General features: G+C 51.7%; 4 protein-coding genes and 1 non-coding gene across 5 annotated transcripts; 2 read left to right on the forward strand and 3 right to left on the reverse strand.

The window, feature by feature from the left end:
- Nucleotides 1-1,331: 1,331 nt before the first annotated feature.
- Nucleotides 1,332-3,412, reverse strand: ColSpa_06361 (dehydrogenase citC; the record flags this gene model as incomplete). The annotated part of the gene is made up of 4 exons (XM_049272573.1): nt 1,332-1,883; nt 1,943-2,088; nt 2,147-3,176; nt 3,320-3,412. The coding sequence occupies 4 exons, from the start codon at nt 3,410-3,412 to the stop codon at nt 1,332-1,334; spliced, it is 1,821 nt and encodes a 606-aa protein (XP_049128530.1).
- A 2,502-nt stretch (nt 3,413-5,914) lies between these two features.
- Nucleotides 5,915-6,472, forward strand: ColSpa_06362 (uncharacterized protein; the record flags this gene model as incomplete). The annotated part of the gene is made up of 1 exon (XM_049272574.1): nt 5,915-6,472. The coding sequence occupies one exon, from the start codon at nt 5,915-5,917 to the stop codon at nt 6,470-6,472; it is 558 nt and encodes a 185-aa protein (XP_049128531.1).
- A 2,658-nt stretch (nt 6,473-9,130) lies between these two features.
- ColSpa_tRNA_176 lies at nt 9,131-9,211 on the reverse strand. The gene is given in 2 exon segments: nt 9,131-9,165; nt 9,176-9,211. It is a non-coding gene; the product is annotated as a tRNA-Gly (tRNA).
- Nucleotides 9,212-12,230: 3,019 nt separating this feature from the next.
- On the forward strand, nt 12,231-13,050 carry ColSpa_06363 (uncharacterized protein; the record flags this gene model as incomplete). The annotated part of the gene is made up of 2 exons (XM_049272575.1): nt 12,231-12,271; nt 12,363-13,050. The coding sequence occupies 2 exons, from the start codon at nt 12,231-12,233 to the stop codon at nt 13,048-13,050; spliced, it is 729 nt and encodes a 242-aa protein (XP_049128532.1).
- A 3,078-nt stretch (nt 13,051-16,128) lies between these two features.
- On the reverse strand, nt 16,129-16,971 carry ColSpa_06364 (pathogenesis-related protein 1A; the record flags this gene model as incomplete). The annotated part of the gene is made up of 3 exons (XM_049272576.1): nt 16,129-16,153; nt 16,206-16,308; nt 16,395-16,971. The coding sequence occupies 3 exons, from the start codon at nt 16,969-16,971 to the stop codon at nt 16,129-16,131; spliced, it is 705 nt and encodes a 234-aa protein (XP_049128533.1).
- Nucleotides 16,972-20,665: the final 3,694 nt, after the last annotated feature.

Below are 20,665 nucleotides of genomic sequence, written 5' to 3' on the forward strand. Positions count from 1 at the left end.
CCGCAAGGCCATGTCCGACTTCATCCAATACTGGCTGGATATCACCAGCGGCAGCAACTCTACCCTCAGCTATATCACCCCTGGCGCCACCCCTGAAGATATCATCGGCGCCAAGATGATTAGTGGCGACCACTGGGTTGGCAGTGCGAAGATGGGTACCGACGACGGCCGCAAGGGTAACGGCACCGCTGTTGTCGACCTCAACACCAAGGTCTATGGTACCGACAACCTCTTCGTCGTCGACGCCTCCATTCACCCGGACCTCCCTACTGGTAACACCCAGGCCATCATCATGATCACTGCCGAGCACGCTGCCGAGAAAATCGCTGCGTACACGGTGACCGGTTCCAACTCGACCGCCTCGGAGACTACCAAGTGCGATGGGGCTACCAAGCGCTCTACTCGCCGTTCCATGCGTTTCAGACGCAACGCCCGCCTTCACTAAATCATCGATCCTCAGGTGCTGAGTGGGTGCGGTTGACGACATAGCTCTCTCGAGTCACTTTAACGTACATTTTTTGCTTAGACTTGTGTATAAAGTTTCTTCCCATTCGTAAATAAATTACTTCTAAATCAATTTGCCAATTGTCTTTTCCGCTGTGCATGTCGGGCAGTTTTCTCAAATGTAGATAGTGTCAGCTCAGAGGTTGACAGAGGTCGAGCATTGGAACTGATGGAAGGTAGGAAATTTCGACTTGAGGGTGACCCCAAGCCGTTTAAAAGCAAAGGACAATAGGGGTAAACATTTTTTCATTTGTGATGTTCTCTGCCAAACTCAAGCAGTAGTATGGTCTGCCCATGCACCAAAGCAAACCCATCACCTAGGTATTTCCCGAACTGGCCCATAACATGCAGGGCAGCGAGGTCAACTGTCATTGCATCTCCATGCCCGAATCCCTACTACCTAATCTTGAAGCAGCCTGGTACGACACGTCTACCATGCGCTTAGATGAGCTGGGATTGAGGCAGGTTCATTGAACGTCAAACAGCTCGGGAGCCCAGGTCAGTGAAGACAAGGCAAAGAGATTTGATCGCAGACAGGAATCATAGCAGTCGGCTTCGCGTATCAGAGTTCTTGGCTAAGGGGAACAGTTTCTGCAAGAGATATTAACGGAGCAGTGCAATATAACTCCACTCCGATGAGCTGGGTGCCTTTCGCTCAGTAGGATTGTTAGGAATGGCTACCAAAGGCCCAAGCTTGGTGGTGTCACAGGCGAGAATTAACTAGGGCGATAGTGAGCCCCCGACAGATGATTGACGGATCATTATCATTAGCATTAAGAGCTTCTATGCTTGTGTCTAAAGAACTCCATGCCTTTAACTTCTTTCATCTAGCACGCAGCATCGGCAATGATGCGTTCGGCAGCAATCTCAGCAATACCGTAAACGGCAGTCTGAACATGAGCGGAGATGAGAAGGGGAATAATACTGGCATCAACCACTCGCAGGTTGGACGTGCCGTGAACCTTCAAGTTGGCGTCGACGACACCTCCGTCCTTCTTCGGCAGCATGGAGCATGTTCCAACGGGGTGAAAGATGCTCAACGTGGTATTGAGGGCGAACTGCTTCCACTGTTCGTCGGTCTGTACAACATCCAAACCGGGCTCGTACTCGCTTTCCCAAGTTGACTTCATGGGCTCTGTCTGGGCAATCTTTCGGCAGTACTTGATGGCCTGGATGGCAGCCTCGAGGTCGTGCTCGTGAGCGAAGTAGTTGGGGTTGATGATGGGCTTGCCAGCGGTGTCAGACGGGTTGATGTGGATCGAGCCTCGGCTCATGGGATGCATGATGGCGGCGATGAGAGTGAAAAATCCCTTGCCGAAGAGAGGTGAGGTGGCTGCAGGGTAGCCCTTGACACCCGTGTAGCCGTCTGAGAAGATTACCTAGGACCGATATCAGATTCGACATCAAGTTCTTAACATCGTAATTGAAAAATTCTTACCTCGAGCTGGGGGATGGACGGGTTGGACATGAACTCTAATTTCTTCTGGTCGACGATACTGGGATCCTCACCGGCAGCCTCTTCGGCAAGAGCAACCATACGCGAGTCGTTACCAATTACCTGAGCCCACGTGCTGAAGGTGTAGCCTAAAGAAGGATTGTAAGAATGAGTATTGTCAGGAAAAGATGTGGCATTGCTACTCACCAGATCCAGTGTAGTCATAAAGCGAGACTTCGCCAGCATTCCAGAGGGCCAACTGCTCTGCAGCAAAAGTGGCGTTGCTGCGAAGGATATCAAACGAGGTGTAGTTGGGTTTCAACTGGTAAGAGCTCTGAATGCGGAGGTGATCTTGCAGGTTCTCGCCGACACCGGGAAGGTCAATGACTTGGTTAATGCCAGAGGCATTGAGAACCGAAGCTTGGCCAATACCAGACAGCTCCAGCAGGCCTGGGCTTTGGATGGAACCAGCAGAGAGAATCACCTCTTTCTGAGCTTGTATCACAGTTCCGTCCTGGAGAGTTACACCAGAAGCTCTTTGTTGAGTCGAGTTTGCTGCCACCTTCTCTAGGTTGACCTTAGCAACAGTTGTGTCGGGAAGGATGACCAAGTTCGAGCCGGCGATGGGGACATATGCGTTGGCACTGTAGGACCTGTTGTAGTGCGTAGGGTCGATGCTGCTAGGCTGGTACATGACGCCAAGGGGGTTCCCTCCCAGTGACTCTAAGTTGGTCTTGATACCCAAAGAGTTCATCGTTGGGATCCACGTGTTCTGATGCTCTGGGATGATCCTATTGATGACAGCCTTAACCGGGCCACTGTCGCCAACGCCCTCGGAACCGTATGTATCGGTGTTGATGCCAGTAAAGTTCTCGGATTTCTTCATGGCGGCGATCATCGTCTCCCAGTTCCATCCCGGATTACCGAGAGCCTCCCAGCTGTCGTACTCGGCGATGGCCGCCCTGTCATAGGACATGAGGTTGAGAGCGGAACTACCTCCAAGGACCTTGCCCCGGTTAACGGTGAAAGACCGGCTGTTGACATTGAGCTGGGGCACGGTGGTGAAGTTCCAGTCGTACTTGGTAGCCAGCGTCGTTCCCTTCATACCTGGGACGTTGATTTTAGGCTCGTCCCAGACCGCGGGTCCGGCCTCGATCAAGAGAATCTTGGAGGCAGGAAGCCCCTCGCTGAGACGGGCGGCCACGGCTACTCCAGCGGTGCCACCGCCGACGACGATCTGGGCAGTAAGGTCAGCGTGTCAAGGTCATGTTGCAAGCCGCGCAGTTGCATCCGACGTTAGGGGAGAGGCAAACAGGTTCAGCCACAATACCCCGTAAAGAAAGCAACATAAACATCCGAGAGCAGAATGCAGAAACTTACATAATCGTAGGCATCTCCATAGGGCTGCGACGAGGAGGGCGCACCCAAAACAAGAGCCGCGGAAGCGAAGACGAGACTCGACTTGACAAGCATGGCTCAGACGGTGCAGTGATCGTCCCACACAACTGTCTTGAAATAAGGTTTGGAACCAACGACTCGTTGGCTATGGTCAAACCACGCGGGAGCAGACGGGAAAATACAAGTCAAACAGAGGTGGGATGTCTGCACGTCAGGCCGATTAGAGAACCTCCTAAATGACAAAGTGGAGGGCGGGCGGGCTGTAGTACGTTTTGTGTCATGCAGGAAGAATTTGGGCTGCATCTACCTTTTGTACGTGGCCCCCAAAAGTCGCTCATATGAAGTCGCGTGTCGTTAATCTCAGTAATGCGGATATTAGATCAATAGAACGGCTTTTGTCCACGAAAATGTGCTGGTCAGCGGACGCCCGACCCAGAAGGTATCCTTGTTCTCCGCCCCAGGGCATCGCATCCAAGGTTGGAACGGAATCAAGGTAGTAAAAAACCATGGTTCGGTGGGGTGCCGAGCATCTTCATATGCGCGGGAGAGTCGGAATGTGACAGCGCACAACAGCGTAAGCACTTATACTGGATGTGTAAGCTACCGACGGACACTAGTGCCGATCCAAGGTGCCTCGAAAAAGCGCGAGCTGTCTGCCGGTATCCCAATGAGAGAGGGGAGTTGCGGGGAACCATAAGAGAGAAGAAGAGAATAGCTGACGCGTATGTATAGCCGGCTGCACAGGCTAGGGACGAACTGTGACACCTTCAAGTCCCAACGTGCTGTTGAGGATCTAGCCGCATGGCTGTGCCCGGCGATGCTACCGTTCCATCAACGTCCTCCCTCCCGGAGAAGAACGAGTGTCCGCTGACGGTAACCGAGCTGCGGCGGCCGGTTATGCACCGGGGACTGGCATCATGACTCAGGGTTGTGCCTGCAAGTCTTTCGGGACAAGTCGACTTGTCCTTGTCTTGCAAACCACCCGCCTTACTAAAGCAATCGCTTATGAACCATCCCACAATAACTCCGCGTCTTTCGAAGGCAGCGATGTTTTGACGGCGGCATTGCCCGGCCTTCCCCGTCTCCGTAGGATTTTCGTTTGGAAAGCTCGTCCCTCGCTACCGCTGCCTGTGAGCATGATCCTGGGGTTACCCCTGAGACTCGGGCCATCCCCTCCTATTAAACTTGGGCACCTCCAAATCGCACGATCGAAACTTTCAATCTCTTCCTTGTGGTAGAGCAGAAAAGCTGCCGTCTACAACATGCTAGCCAATGCGATTTCCGTAATTTGTGTTCCACTCTGACACCAGGTATCCAACGACATACGCTTTGCGTGAGAACAGTCGCTCAAGAGATGGTGGTCAGGCCAAGATGGACTAATCAGAGCAGCAAGAAGATCGTCATCAAAGTAACTCCATCTGCTCGACGTGACCAATTCGTATGCAGTTAGTATTGCCGAAACCCACAAATTTATCCATCATCTCTGCCCCTTGAGAGGACCTGCGGCACATTGCGCAACAACCCACAGAGCCCGGTTGCAAGCCAGCCTGTTAGATGTGTAGTCGCGGCGTGAAGAAAACCCCACATTGGCCCAGGGTCCTTGATCAAATCCTGACCTCCAGGACCAGCTGGAATGCAGGGGAGTTGAGGCCGCTCAAACTCAATTTGCAACCAAGCAACCAAAGACGAGATGGCAACGGCGGGCTAGTCGCACCGATTTGGACGAGGGGAAGCGGTGCTTGTGCTGCCCTCCCGGCCTTTCAGAATACGAGAGATCATTTTTCACGCAGTAAACTTCCGGGCGAGACCCTTTTCTGGGGTCTATCACCTCCACGAACCATGCGGAAGACACGGCCGATACCACATAAAAGACACTTCGGCGAGAAACCAACCCACGATTTAAACTCTGCAGGCACCGTTGCAGCAACCCCTTGCGTCGGCAAGCAACATCGTGCTCGGGGCAGTGTCGTAAAAGCAATGTGCCTATGAGTTCCAGAGGACTGGAAAAAGCTGTGCTTGTCAGTCCACCAAATACACCATCGCGGAGAAGACATCAAATCAGTACCTTTTACCACCCTCCTAACGACAGCCGTGTAAAGACAGGTCGGAACCTCGCCCATCTGAGACATATGCGCCGCGGTGCCCTGACCTCCTTGCTTTGCATACATACTTCGTCCGCACATGCAGGGTTTGTAGAGTTGCTCGCATACATAGTCCGTACTCATTCTACACATTCCCAAACTTCGTCGCAGCTCTTAAGACGATCGTTCCGCCCATACTCGCGTCTTGATGGTTTTAACAGTGGTCCGTTAAAAAAACAACCCCGGGGAGGTAAGAATCGAGCTGCGTCTAAAATCAGATCTGGGCGATCGTCGTTGTGTTTTACCCCCTACAGCAAGTCGTGGGTCGTCTACCCGCTGCCCCCCCCCCCCGTTCTTCGATCTCTCAGACCTTTTATCCAGCGCATGGCCCATCTCTGGGATCCGACACCCTCGTTCCTTGCCTGGTATATCATCCCCGCCACCAGGTCCGAATAGACACCGCGACTATTTTTTCTCATTCCAGAGGGGGTCGACGATGCCACCAGTCACTCCTCCAAATCCGCTGCCGCCGGATGAGAACGTCAACCCGGTTCTCCTTAGCATCTCCGGCGTGCTCGTCTTCTTCGCCATCTTCACCACATCGATCCGCCTATACGTGAGGTTCGCGCTACGACATTTAGGATGGGACGATTATCTGATGGCAATTGTTGCCAGCCTGGGCATCATTCGATACGGCGTCCAGTGCGCGCAGGGCGCGTCCGGCAACGGCAGGCATAGATGGTACATTTCAACAGAGGCCTACGTCCACAACAACATGCTTGGATGGTTCGCACAGATTCTCCTTTTCTCCAGCATTTGTGTCCTGAAATGCTCCATCATGCTGTTGCTGCTCCGCATCAAGAATTCCAGCAGGCTGAAATACTTCCTGTGGGCCGTCATGACTGGCCTGGTCGTGACGAACCTTGGCGTCATCATCATCCTTCTGGCAGAGTGCGATCCCGTCGATGCGTACTGGACAGGAGTAGGCAAATGTTGGGATGCCAAAATACGAATTTATTCCATTTACTTGACCATCTGTGAGTTGATCACATAATCTGTGTGATACTTTAGGGCAAAGCTGACGCAACTTTCCGTAGCTTACTCTGTTTTGACTGATCTGCTGTGCTCGTTTTTGCCCTTGGTGGTTGTCTGGCAAGTCCGCATCCCGTTAATGACGAAGCTCTCTGTCGGCGGTCTAATGAGTCTTGGTTTAATGTTGGTCAAGTTGAACTTGATTTTTTCTTCGAGTTTCATCCTGCTAACAACCTGGCAGTGCAACCGGCTTCGGCATCGCGAGAGCAGCTTCGCTGGGCCTGAAAACCTCCGATCTGAGTTGTACGTGTTTCCTCATGCTCAAGAGCCGCAGGAGCCACCACTAACGACTATATATGTAGATGTCTATGCCGTAACCGCAATATGGTCGAACCTCGAGCTTTACCTTGGAATCATCGCGGCAAACCTGGCTCTCTCCCGATCTCTTTGGTTTTATTTCTTCGGGGAGAAACAGAGCCCGACGTTTCCATCCGCCTACGGAAACTCCTCACATCGATCACGCTCTGCGTATAATACTAGCCGCTTGCATGGAGACAACGTCGACGCCATGGACACCTATATCCGTTCCGAACGAAGGCCATCCGTTTCAAAAAGCGACCACAGCGACATCCCATTAGAACCCGGCATCCAGAAGAGGACCGAGATTTGGATCTCTGAAGAGGACGCCGAGAGCGATAACCCCCCGTCGGCAACAAGGAGAATATCAAAACAGACACCATTGTAAGGAGAGGTAGTCTTTTGCAAAGCACACGCAGCTCAGGAGGAGCTTACGCATTTACGGTGTTGGGAAAGCCTCATGAAAGCGTTGTTGGATACCCGGCAGAAGAGGCAGACGCGACTCGTAGCTCACACACTCAGAAGCTACCGCCCTGTCTTCTTTCGCCCTGCAATTGTGCTTTGATGCGTTATTGATGTGGACTACCTATTTGGAGGATACGATAAATAATGAGAATAATGATCGCGTTCCCTGTCCGACGTCGAATCAGGGAACGTTCAGCATGCTCAACTCACGCTCTTGGCTACGGGTCGCGACCTCGAAAGCGTCTGTTTCGTGTCAAAACGCACAGCATTATCCGCAGGGCGGCGCAGGCAGCTTTGCGCAATTTGAACCTGGTCTGATTTATGGGGCGTAGAGGGAAAACGTCTGAGCGCGAGAGGAGAGAGCCTGGCCGAGTTCAGCCCTCCAGGATAATATGACCCCATCGGCTTTCTTCAGCTGGCTCATGTGCCAAGTGCGGCCCTCGCTGTGGTTGGTTGCCAGAACTTTTCTGGATCATTTCTGATTATGTTCTGCACATTGAACAGGGTATAGAGCCAAGCAGTTTCGGACCTGCATTCCCTCACTCTAGTATTCAATCTAGGCGAGCTTCGCCCGTTGAAATACAATAGCGAAAAAGGGAAACTCCACCGCCTCCCACCGGCCGACCGACAGGGATAGGAGAGTAGGCCTGCAAGGGGTCGCGTACGTCTGCGGACTTGCTACCTAGCACGGTTATTGCAAAAGTCGGCCGGAACGGATCATGTAACGTGGTGCAGCAGATAGAATAGTCATGGCATCGAACTGATCATTGTGGTATCCAAGGCAGAAGATGATTGAGTCAAGGTTTGGGGCATTCGGTCTTTTCCACACCATCGGTGAAAGTAAACGAAGTCACGGCAGTGGATAAGTGTTAAACTTCTGTGTCTTTCTGATGAATGGTAGCAAAACAATACTGCAGCCATGAGCATGGAGCTAAAGTCTATTAGTTAGGGTATGTGCAATTATCAGGATTTCATGTCGTACATGTGTACCCGAGAAGACGACCCGAAGCTTTTGGGGCTATCGTCTCAAACCAAGAGCCTAGTTCCCTATTTTAGCTTTTAGTATCGTCGGTTATCGAGTAGCCGGTCCAATGCGGCGAGTATCCGACCGGTACGAGTCCGTCGCATGGCGCATATCTTTATTTGCTTGTAAGCCTGGTCCATGTACACTGTTCGCCCTACTCTGACATTATTCATCCGCGCAGTGGACGGATAATGGCCCGACTTCCGCCATTCTCGATTACACGTTTGGGTTTGAGATCAATTCTGCTCAAGCTGTATACAATACCGCGCTTGCTGAGAAAAGCGATATCTCTCATTGATGAATCATGATTGCGTGGTGAGTCCGGATCTTCGTTTGTGTATTGGATGAGTGAACCGATGCTGACTACCTACCCTTTGACGATGACCCCATTCATTTTTAAGGATCGTCGTTCAAAGTGTAAAAAGAAACTCAACATCTAGGGATATGCTTTGCGTAGTCTGATGAATAACTAGGTTCCGTCCTCATCGGGTGTGTGTGCATCTGCAGCTAATCAAGTCCCGAAACGCGGGACAACGCCCAGCCCAAGCGTGAAAGCGATGGAGCACCGCTTTTACAGAAGCCACCGAACGTTGCTGCCTTGTACTGTCGAAAGGCTCTTGCTAAGAATATATGTTCATCTTTGCTGGCATTAAACAGGGAAATCACCAGGTGCAACGGCAACGCACACTAAACAAAGTCCCTGACGGCGTTGGCATCGTCTTGTGTCTGATGTGGACTTCTAGATCTGACATCTTTAGATCAATCACCATGAAAAAGTAAAGTCGACAAAGAGCGAGCAAGCAAACGTAAAAAGGCATAGGTGCAAAACATATGTGCGCCGAGGGGGAATCGAACCCCCGGCTCCCCGACACTGCTTGATGGCAACGGAGAATTTTACCACTAAACCATCGGCGCCCATCAACTACGGTTACGTTAAAGGTTGGTTATATTGAGAATACATATCATGATGAGCTCAGCAACCAGCACGATGACATGACATCTCACGTGCTTTTTTGCTTGAGCCTTCGATTCGAAACATATCTAGTCACGTCTGGAAGCTCTAGGCTATGGCCAGAAAGTTTCCGTTTGCCACTATGTACTAATGATCACCGAGCTCCTGTTTGCACTATGTGCGTAGCAAAGGTAGATTTAAACTATTGAATATGCTGCGTTCCATAAGAGGCTCATCACGTTAAGAGATTATCTAGCTGGACAAATGTCGCATTTCTAAATCATCTGTTTACTTGTGGCTAACCGCTTATGTCCAAAGGACTGTCATACAGACAAATGCCGGTCATCGCAAAGCTGGCCCTAAAGGTGGTTGTCTATTGTTCAACAATCGTGCATTTCTCTTATGAGTCTCAGATAAGGTGTACGAATCAAGCTTGCGGATTGAATGATTGAGTAGTGAACCGTGGTTATTCAGCTACGAACATGAGGTTGAAACAGTCCAACATGCGGATTGACGTAATAACAGAGTGCGGCAAAAGTAAAGTAGGGATCAATTCATGAACCGATTAGGAATTACGGCATCGCAGCCGACACGGGTATGATGTATCAGATTGAGAAACACATATTCTAGGGAAACTAGTCGTACTGGATTCAGCAAAGCTTGATCTTTGTACGGTCTGAAACGGTACTGTTGACTTCTAGTGAAGGGTGCTTGGTATGAGCCGTTAATATGGAACCATTGAGGTATTCAGACCTGGACAATAAAAGCAATTTTTATTCGAGCTTCACTGAAGACGTTCATAATATGGTAAAGTGGTTGCGATTATCTTTTACGGGCGAACCTTAAGTTAAGACGGACTCATTGCATCGTCCGATGTTGATCGTCCAGTCTAATATTGACCGGCTAAAATTACCTATAGCTATGGACAGCTATCATCGGAGTGTGGCTCCGTGTCTGCACAAAAAAGATGGGAAAACGAACAAGAATACACTGACATGGGAATAAGGGACAAAAACTAATTTATACAACAGAATCTTGGATCTTATGGTCCACTTTCTACTTGCGTCAACTTTCAATAACTGAAGCTCTCGAGGTGGTGGGAAAGGCAAGATCTTGTCAGCGACAACGTCGCCAGGTCTTGGGTATTTTAAAGTTTGCCATACCTAAGTAAAAATCACGGCCGATGGCTTGATGGCTTTTTTCGTCGCGATCAGCCGCTCGAGAGAACCTCCTATCGAACCTATTGTGGCCAACAGCAACGAAAAGGCGCACTCCGTCCACACTGCCTTGCTCTAAAATGCCATCAATTGTAGTTTGACTTCGTTCCAAAATACACGTCGTGTTGACGTCTCTTTTTTTTTAGGTCAGTGGCAGTATGTGGATGCTGACATCGTCACGAATGACGGCTGTTCGCAAGGCCGTGATAATATCTATTCTACTGGTGGTGTCGCCTGATAGGGAATTACACTTTGATGTCAAGCTTCCAAATTGAAGTTATTGTTTGAAGACGGCCCATCCAAACTAAACAATATCCCCCATATTATCTTCTGCTTACGTCTGTTCGCGTTAACCCCCCACACTGCAAGGCAGCACAGGAGTGAATTAGGTATGGACTTACTTTCAATCACTCCACCAATCGATAGATGAGAACCCGGCACAACTCATGATGTTCCACTCAACTGTAAATTGAGAAATTCAGCCTTTCTTTTCTGTTCTCGTTCAGCCTTATCACTTTTTTATGGTGTGTTACTCAACAGGTGCCACGCCTCATCTGTCATTGTGTCACCTGTAAGGCTGACTATCCGTTGATTGGGTGCTGAGCCACGACGAACGTGAGAAGGATGCCCGGCGCTTTTCCTGATTAGGATAATGAAGAGGCCAAGACCTGCACTCCGCCACTCCTTCTTTGCCCCCACCACGTTATTTCCAGGACTGGTTTGTCCCATCAGTATTAAACTCAACCCTGGGCCGGCGCGCTGCACACCGCAATCTCGCTTACTTCCAATAGCCCAAAGCGTCCAAGTAACTGTTATCACGAGCACAGATGATGAACTTTACATCAAAGCAGATGGCGGTAGCCACAGCGACCCCAGCGCAAACAACGAGCGGCGGCGGCAGACGACAATGTTGGGAGTGCCAGCGTCGGCGGCTGGTCTGCGACTCGGCACGTCCCGTCTGCTCGAAATGCAAGATTAGCGGCGTGGTATGTCCTGGGTACGAGGATAGAAAGCCGTTGACTTGGCTGGCTCCCAATAAAATCAAGACGCGGACATGGAAGCGCAAAAGCCCACCAACCAGTAAAAGCGACGGCGCCACGAAGAGCCTCCAGGATGGGCAAGTTGAAGTAGCCAAGCTCCCTAGTGGAAAGCAACTGCTCCATATTTTCCCTGGGCACGAGTTTCGCACGGAGACCTGCGACATCATTGAGGCTACTCTCTACTGTCAGTCGACCCCCTAGTTGTTCATGTAAAGATGTATGGTGTGCCAAGTCACCGCGTTTGACCGGATACTGATAAATGGTGCCTGCACTGCAGGGAACGAAGGAGTCTACCCAGCTTTTGCCTCGAATCAGCTGAGCCAAAGTCCATGGGTTATACCCGTTTCGTACGTCCATTACATGCAACCTTCCATACAGCACGCCCTGGTTGCTATGGCCATCGAACACCGTATGACACGTATATCAAAGAAAAAGAATGACTCTTATGTGGCCGAAGTAAGAGCCAGGGCTTGTGAACATCGCTCCATTGCAGTTCAAGCCTTGAACAAGGCAATCGAGGACGAACGTACACGAATCTCGGATCTGACACTGGCCGGTGTTATCGTGTTTCTCTATGGTGATGTACGTTTTATGCACCTTCTCATACACTGATGGCAGGCTGATGTCGTATGGCAGCTCATGGCATCTGTGACGGCTTCTAACTGGCGATTCCACCTGAACGGGTTCGCGGCCTTAGTATCTTTGCGTGGTGGGTGGGAAGAACTATGCCGAAAAACACCCGGGCTCAAAATCCTGGTCCTCTTCGGTAAGATGTGAGTCCGATCATCATCTAATTTTCTCATTGTCACAATCAGCCGCATTGAGTAGCACATCCTGACGCCGATCAACCTATGCAGTATTGAAAATTTCGCCAACACGACCAGTCCTGCAGATGATCAGATGTCTCCAGTCCCGAACTTCGAGTTGAGGGACCTGATAGCCGACGCGTATGAACTAGGCTACTACCCATTTCTTCCATGCCCTACAGAGTTGTTCATCGACATTATCCGTGTCAATCGCCTTCGCTTCCTAGCCGCGCACGGAGGTGTCACGAGCACTACTGGGTCAATTCAGTCAGAAGCTGAAGACCTTCTCACAAAGATCATAGGTTTCTCCCCGGAAACCTGGTCCGAGACCAAAGATAAGTCGCAGGAGGATCACTTGATGATGGCGCAGGTTTATCAGTCCGCCGTGGTCCTGTTCGGCATTTCCTCTCTGGAGAGCGCCGGCGCGATCCTGCTCTCGGCAGGCTGGGCGGCCGTCAAGAAGATCCACTCCTGCAGGCTGTTGAGACTCCTCGAAAAGACCGCCGCTTCATGTGTTCTGAAGAACTGCACAGCTTGGCCAATCATGGTGGCCGGTTTTGAAGCGAAGAGCGGAAAGGCCACGGCCCGAGCCTTCATCCTGGGTCGACTGGAAGAGGAGAGCAGGGCGCTGGGTGTGTACGTGCCACTGGCTGCAAAGGGGGTGCTTGAGAGATTTTATGCTTCATCTGGCAATAGCTGGGATGACTGCTTCGACTCTCCCTACGCGCTGATCACGTAAAGTGTTCAATGCTCGAGTGAAAGACTCAGTTGAGGAAACGCCTTGACTTTGAAGGATGAATAATTAGGCGGTACACCAGATCCACACCGATGGAGGATACTTTTTTAAGTAATATTAGATTTCAGTAAGAAGAATCAGATCCTTCGAACCCTCTTATCATGCTGTCAAAAAAAGCAGCATCAACTCCTTGAAATTGCCAGTCTTCCAGTCCCTCCGGATTCCCTGAACCCATCAGCCGGGGATTTCCAAGTTCAAAGAGCCACCTCGCATCGCCATTGTAGTCCGTTTGCAAGCTTACGCTTTGAGCTATTGGACTTGGCGACTCACTTATCCTCGTCGCAGTTTCATTACTTGGCCCTGCTCCCGTCAGAACGCCGGGTTCCAAAGATGCGGTATTCGCTAGTATTCCGTTCTCCTGAGGTATACATCCTTGAGCTCGATTAGATGGCAACCAAGGCTCGCGAGATGGTGGGGCATCGGGTGAGATGGTCACCGTCCCGTAAGAGGGGATTTTAAGCTGTAACACATTTCGAGCGTCTCCAGTATGTGCTTCGCCCGGGCCACCGGACGCCGGCGTTGACGTCGAACTGAGGCTTGCGGTGAAGGTAGAGCCCTTGGCGGCGTTAGCTTCAATGGCGAGCAGACTCGTCAGGACGTCGGCACTCTTCATGGATAGCATGTCTGTGGATTTGGAGCTGCCATCGCGCATATGCCCCAGTGCTTCTTCTACCTTGTCGCGGTCCGTGTGGCGCTGGTGGGCGAGAACATCTCTTCCTCGATCACGCCTGCGCGCGTCGATGTGAGCCAGCAACAACGTCATTGCCGCTATGAGGGCTGAGAAGTCGGCCACGTTGGGGATACTGGAAACACCCTGGGCGTTGCGTATAGAAAGAAACCTCGCCAACACCTCTCGACTTGCGTCCACGCAGGCCGACCTGCTGCTGCTGGCGGCGCCATCTTTCGAATGCCGAAGCATGAAAGGAAGGTGAATCTCGATGATGAGGAAGAAGTGGATCAGCTGGCCACACAGACGCAGACTTTGCCAGGCCGTTTCTAGCGGATTACCGGGCTCTCTGATAAAGTTGGGAATAGTCCACCACCGGGGGGCATAGTTGCAGCCGCCACCTGCAGCTCGCGGTCTAGAGCATGGGTGGTCTCCATGCTGAAGGGAGATGAATCTTGCTCGTTTCTCTGGATTACCTTCGCAGCAACTTCGCAATGTAATTTTTCGAGCATTCCAAGGGGGTGACTTTCGATATGTGACCGCGTTGATTCGTCGGTTATGATTCTAGCGTCGTAGGTGCTACTCGGCAGGCCCAGGAGTAAGCATATGTAGCGCTCGAGATACACGAGACGGAACCAAACGAATCCCGTCAATTTCGATGGTTTCAGATCCACGCTCTCTATGGTGGCCGGGTCATGGGGTCGATGAAGGCCCATCAGCTGAGCCACCGATATGGCTCGGCGGCAGGACAGCAGTGAAAGTCTTGGCTTCCCGCTATTAGCCAGGTATACGGTCTGTAGGACTATGCATTCTAGGGCCTCGATAGTCCCCATGAGTGTGTTGGTCTCACACACAATGTCGATCGCGGTCTCGGCAAGTGTCTCCATTATTCGAAAGGGTGTTTTCGATACACCCGAATCGTCGAGGCGTTTTGTGGGGACTCTTTGGAGCATCGTAGCTACCATGAGCATCTTCTTTGCGAGAAGTACTGGATGCATTGGCTCTCTGAGTGATGCCATGAAATGTTCCACTGATTCAGGTTCTAACGAGTCCAGGAGGCAATGAGGCAAAAACATCAACTGGAAGGCTAGGTCAGCGTCGGAAGCGAGCTTGTAGATGACCTGGCAATCCTCTGGTGATGGAATCGCAGCAGTTAGTTTTCTGCTATATGTCAGAAGCTGGGAGCTGGCTGAGGGTCCAAGTTTCGTTGGACTGCTTTGTATGAAGAAGGGATCCGGTCTAAGCGGGTGAACGTCCGGATGTTTTTGCTGACTTGCGGGATCAACAGCCACCTTCGAATATAAAACATGGTGTATTAGCAATGTTCTTCCAATGGTACTTTCAATACACTCATACAGTTGATGTGCTAGCATCCGAATGCAACGTTGAAAAACCATGGGTTTCTGGTTCAGCAGGCCCCTCGACAACATGTACCGGGGAGCATGCAGTGCCTGGAGCTTCCGGCCTCGGGCCACAACTTCTTTGACGATCGTTTTCGGGCGAATTTGACATGGGTGCGTCAAGCTCGTCAAGCCGGCGGTAAAGTCGCTCAACCAATCGTTCGACACGGTCCAGCCGGTCGCCCAGACTCCCTACCGGAGCCGGAGCCTTCTTGGCCTCTTCCTTGGGAAATTCCTGACTGAGGCAGGTCGATCCCTTCTGCCAACATGTCCTACAGGTATCTCTAGGACCATTGTCGTCAAATATGCAGCGGATCTTGCGCCGGCGGCACTCCCAGCAGCTCTTGGTGCCCTTGCGGACGGATCGGTGTTTTCCTGCAGCCCATTTCTGCGAGGCGGTGGTGGCCCTGACGTTAATGTTGCCACTCTCGTTAGCATCCATCGTACGATCCCTGTAGCCAATAACCGCAGGAAATTTCGTCGGAGCACTTGGTCAACTTTACGGACGGGTGGTGAAGTCGTTGATTGAGTGGGATTGGTGATGAGTTTCGAAGAAGTAAGCGAAGGTCCGATTCGTCCGCCGAGATTCGGACGAACTGTGCCCGGTGGGGCCGCTGCACACTGCGAGTTACTTTGCAAATTGGCGGCGAAACAATTTCGGTAGATAATACCATTGCGCAATGACTTGTGAAGATATTCCACTATTCTAAGTAACACTTAATGATATTTTCAAGCCATGAGTTGGGCCACCCGAAACCAACTCAAGAATAAGAATATTTGTTTTACCCAGAACACACACGACTCTTACATCAAGCTTCGACAGCTCAAGTCCACCAAAACATAAAACTGTGACGATATGAAGGTAAATCCAGCCTAACCAGCGTATCATTCCCATTGCCCATGGTTTCATGCGAGCTTAGTGACACTCACGAATCCTAAGAGGAACATCTGCGCTCAACTAGTAGGCGTCTGGCCAATGCTGTGGAACGATCAGTCACCAAACATATCAGTGCACTGGGGAGTCAACTTACTAGTTTCCAGGAGGATAGTAGCGGCCAACAACATAGGCCGTGCCCTTTGCATCAGTTGCAAGAGCAAGACCAACCTTTTGGGTGCCCTTCCAAATTGCTTGGGCTGTGGTCTTGTTAGTGGTGTTCGCAGTGAATAGGAATTTCCACAGGGCTTACTGTAGTGGCCATAGTCATGATAATTAGGCGTACCATCTGTTCTGATGGGCAGGCCGTCGTACAACGACTTCTCATTAAGCCACATCTGGGCAGCGTTGGTGTAGTAAGTAGTGGTGCCGCCTGACATCAGGGCCAAGTTCTCTCCCTGGCCATCCGGGTTTGCGTCGTGCACCAGGCTCCCGACGGAGGTGAGATGGTCTGCCCATGCCTGTGCGCTCTTGGCGAGATCGGCATCCCATACCAGGGGTGCGTTTCCAACTGCGGCCCGGTATTGATTGTGGAGGTCAAGGGCCTTTTGCTGGTCGGCAGTCAAACCCGAGGTTGGGGGAGTAGTTGGAATGGTAGTGGAGATAGCTGAAGAAGTCAGGGAGACGGTGGTGTATGAAGTTGTGGTCGTGTTGGCTGAGTTGCTTGACGCTGCAGAGAGCAAACCGAACACCGTTGTGGTGACGGTGAAGGGGGCGGTGACAGTGATGGTGACGGGGACGGGCGTGATGGAGACAGTGACAGTAGTACCGGGGAGGAGAGCTTCAATCTGGGGAAGCGCAATAGCCTTGGCATGAACAGCCAAGAGGCTCAAGCCAGCTGCGGTGTTGCCGGAAAAGCGCATGTTTGCCGAGTAGGGATGGGCTTGCAGAATCACTGGGATGTCTGATGAATCGAATAGATACAGATTGAAAACTACTGAAAGCGAAGATGATTGCTTCCGGTAAAAGTACCCCAGAGCCAAAGGGGCAATGAAGCAAGTTATATAGGATGCGTCAAAGATGGTGTTGCAAAAAATGCTGTAGATTGAAAGAAAACAAAACAAGACTATATTTTCTTAATCGCCTACATTCTTTCGGGACGTGGGAGGTTAAGATTGAGAGAGACTTACCGCATTCATCAACACTGGGTTCGAGACAAGGCCGGTCTTTGATGCGCAAGCCACATTGTCCAATTCATTAAACTGTAAGACAAAGTGTCTTGACTTTTCAAAGGAGACTTGCAAACCCAGCTAACCACATTTTGTCGTTTCTGCTGACTACCGGTAGATACTACTACCACCACCTATCGCTTTTGGCAATGGGGCGGCAGTCGCCATGGGTTCGGCCAAAGGGGACCAGACCAACCTGTCGCAAGACGCATGAGGCGTTGGCTTGAGGCAGGACAGCAGCGATGCTTTCAGTCGCGATATCTTCAACCCCTCTCCTATCCATGCCTCGAGGTCATGAAACAACCCCAGTCCCCTATGGAATTCCCATCTTTTGCCTGGGCCCAAAACATCTGCGTTCCAGATCGGCGTGTCCCTCGTAAGTGGCTGAATTTCCGCCCTCCAACCAGAAGAGTTGCCGTGCTGTAGCAAGCTTCGCCGGATGTGATGATCAGCACATATTGCATAGGTGTTTCTGATCTCATTGGTATGTCAGGGGCGCACGCATGTCAACGTAGTCCCCCCGTCATGCAGTCCTCGCTTGGCGATAAACTTTTGCAAAACAAATAACCTTAACCTGCGGGAAACGCCCCAATTCAGACCCCTCGTTTCGTGATGGCAGCTCGCAGCTCTCGAAGCTGTCCCTGAATTGAGTGCAGTACATCCAACTCCGGCCCGACCGCCTGTCCCGAGCCCTAGCTCCTGGACGTCGTTCTGTGGCGCATGGTACCGTCTCCGGACGAAGCCGACGTCTTTCTGACGATGTGGCCCGCCCACATTACGGCTCTTTCAAGGTCAATCGACCGGTTGCCCGCCAACAAACGGGAGCCAGTTGCATAGCTCTTCAGCTCTTCAGCTCTCCGGTGCTACAGCAGTGCTAGGCCCGCCACATGGGCTCGCGCTGGAATGTGCGCCTAGCCTTGGGGAATGGAAGCGCGCCCCCGGCTATGTCCGCCGCCGGGGGGACGAGCGGAAACGGGGGAAGCGTGGAACAATTCGGTTCGGCGTTTGTCCTGATGGGAAATATAAAGGCCGACAGGCAGGGCGGCGCCTAGCAACCATGCAACACCGCAGCGACCATCCGATAAGCGTGCGGCCAGGAGTCTAAGGACACACACATACACACAATCAGATTGTTTCGCTATGATAGGCAACAGCATATCCAGGAGTACTTATTGGCGGACGGGGTTGGCAAGACTCTAGGCAACCCCCATTTACGGCCACACATCATGATGCGACCGACGTGGAGATTTCACTGAGCAAAGTATCACGGAGCATCACGCACCAATCATTTCTGTGGACATGTCCTCAACGCGGACTAGCTCGGTCCCTTTCGGTGTCGCCTCCGGGCAAATGGGGGATGAGCAAAAGATCCTTTTTTTTCTTCCTTTTCTTTTCCCTCTCTCTTGTAAAAGCCGAACAGTAAGCAAACCTACGCGGTGCTGCCTGAGCAGGCAGCGGTCGAATCAAAAAGGCAGCCGTTTAACGATGCGTAAACATGTGGGGGGTTTTTATCCAGACCGCAAAGTCACTCTCTGCCCGGGCCTATCCGGCACGAAGCGAGACGCTGTTGGTCCCTGGATAGGGGTTTGTTGTGATTTATGGGCATACGTATCTATAAGATGACCATCTGTCTTGAGTAGCGGGGTAAATCTCTGCACTTCACCACCAGCTTTTTACTATCCACTCCATTCTCGAAATTCATCATGCGTGAGATTGTGAGTTGTACCTTGCCATGTACCTTTGGAGTCATTGAATGACTGCTTACCTGAGGACACAATAGATTCACCTCCAAACCGGCCAATGTGTACGTATCTTCTGCTCCGGTTTATGAGCCTTGATTGACGGTGATTTCGTAGGGCAACCAAATCGGCACAGCATTCTGGTATGAGGATGAGAGAGTCGATGCATCATCCAGGAGATGTGACTAACGCTGCTCACTATTAGGCAAACCATTCATGGCGAGCATGGCCTGGACCAAGATGGAGTGTGAGTTTTACCTCGATATATCGCGACGAACAGTCGCTCCCTGAGCATCGTGTTGACCTTTGACAGATTCCGCGGCACTGATGAGCAACAATCCGAGAGACTGAGTGTCTACTTCACCGAGGTAACTTGATGCAGCCGCCGCGCTTTTTCTCCCTGCTCTTTTCTGACCTGATGTAGGCTGCCAAGCAAAAGTATGTTCCTCGTGCAGTCTTGGTTGACCTTGAGCCTGCAACAATGGATGCAATCCGTTCGGGCCCCCTCGGTGATTTCTTCCGCCCCGACAACATGGTCTACGGACAGTCCGGCGCGGGAAACAACTGGGCAAAGGGCCATTACACCGAAGGCGCCGAGCTGGTCGACCAAGTCCTTGATGTCGTCCGTCGCGAGGCCGAAGACTGTGACAGTCTGCAGGGTTTCCAGATCACGCACTCGCTCGGCGGCGGCACCGGCTCCGGCATGGGCACCTTGCTCATCGCCAAGGTCCGCGAAGAATTCCCCGATCGCATGATGGCGACCTTCTCGGTTCTGCCGTCTGCAAAGGTGTCCGAGGTCGTTGTCGAGCCGTACAACGCCACCTTGTCGATCCATCAGCTGGTTGAAAACTCGGACGAGACGTTCTGTATCGACAACGAAGCGTTGTACGATATCTGTCGACGCACCTTAAAGCAAGCTCATCCGTCCTACGGACATCTCAACCACCTCGTGTCGAGAGTCATGTCAGGCTTGACGACGGGCTTCCGTTTCCCCGGACAATTGAACGCCGACCTTCGCAAGTTGGCTGTGAACCTCGTCCCCTTTCCCAGACTTCACTTCTTCACCGTCGGCTTCGCGCCGCTCACCTCCTCGGCCTCCTTCTCGAACCTCGGCGTTGCCGAGCTCACGCAGCAAATGTTCGACCCCAAGAACGTCATGTTGGCGTCCGACTTCCGCGACGGACGCTTCTTGACTTGCTCCACCATGTTGTAAGTGCATCCTTTGTGTTGCTTTGTGAATTCTTGCTAACAGACTACAGCCGTGGCAAGGTGTCGATGAAGCAAGTTGAAGACCAGATCCGCGCCATCAAGACCAAGAACTCGGCCAACTTCGTGGAATGGATCCCAAACAACATCCAGACGGCTCACTGCTCCGTGCCGCCCAAGGGACTGGCCGTGTCCTCGACATTCATCGGAAACTCCACCGCAATCCAGAACAGTTTCCGCAGGGTCGGCGACCAGTTCAGTCTCATGTTCCGGAGAAAGGCCTTCTTGCATTGGTACACCGGAGAGGGCATGGACGAGATGGAATTCACCGAGGCCGAGTCCAACATGAACGATCTGGTGTCCGAGTACCAGCAGTACCAGGATGCAGGCATGGACGACGACTACGCGGAGGAGTATGAAGATGAAGCTCCCGCTGAGGAGGA

Source organism: Colletotrichum spaethianum (assembly GCF_022836535.1).
Source record: "Colletotrichum spaethianum MAFF 239500 DNA, contig15, whole genome shotgun sequence".
Lineage (NCBI taxonomy): Eukaryota > Fungi > Ascomycota > Sordariomycetes > Glomerellales > Glomerellaceae > Colletotrichum > Colletotrichum spaethianum.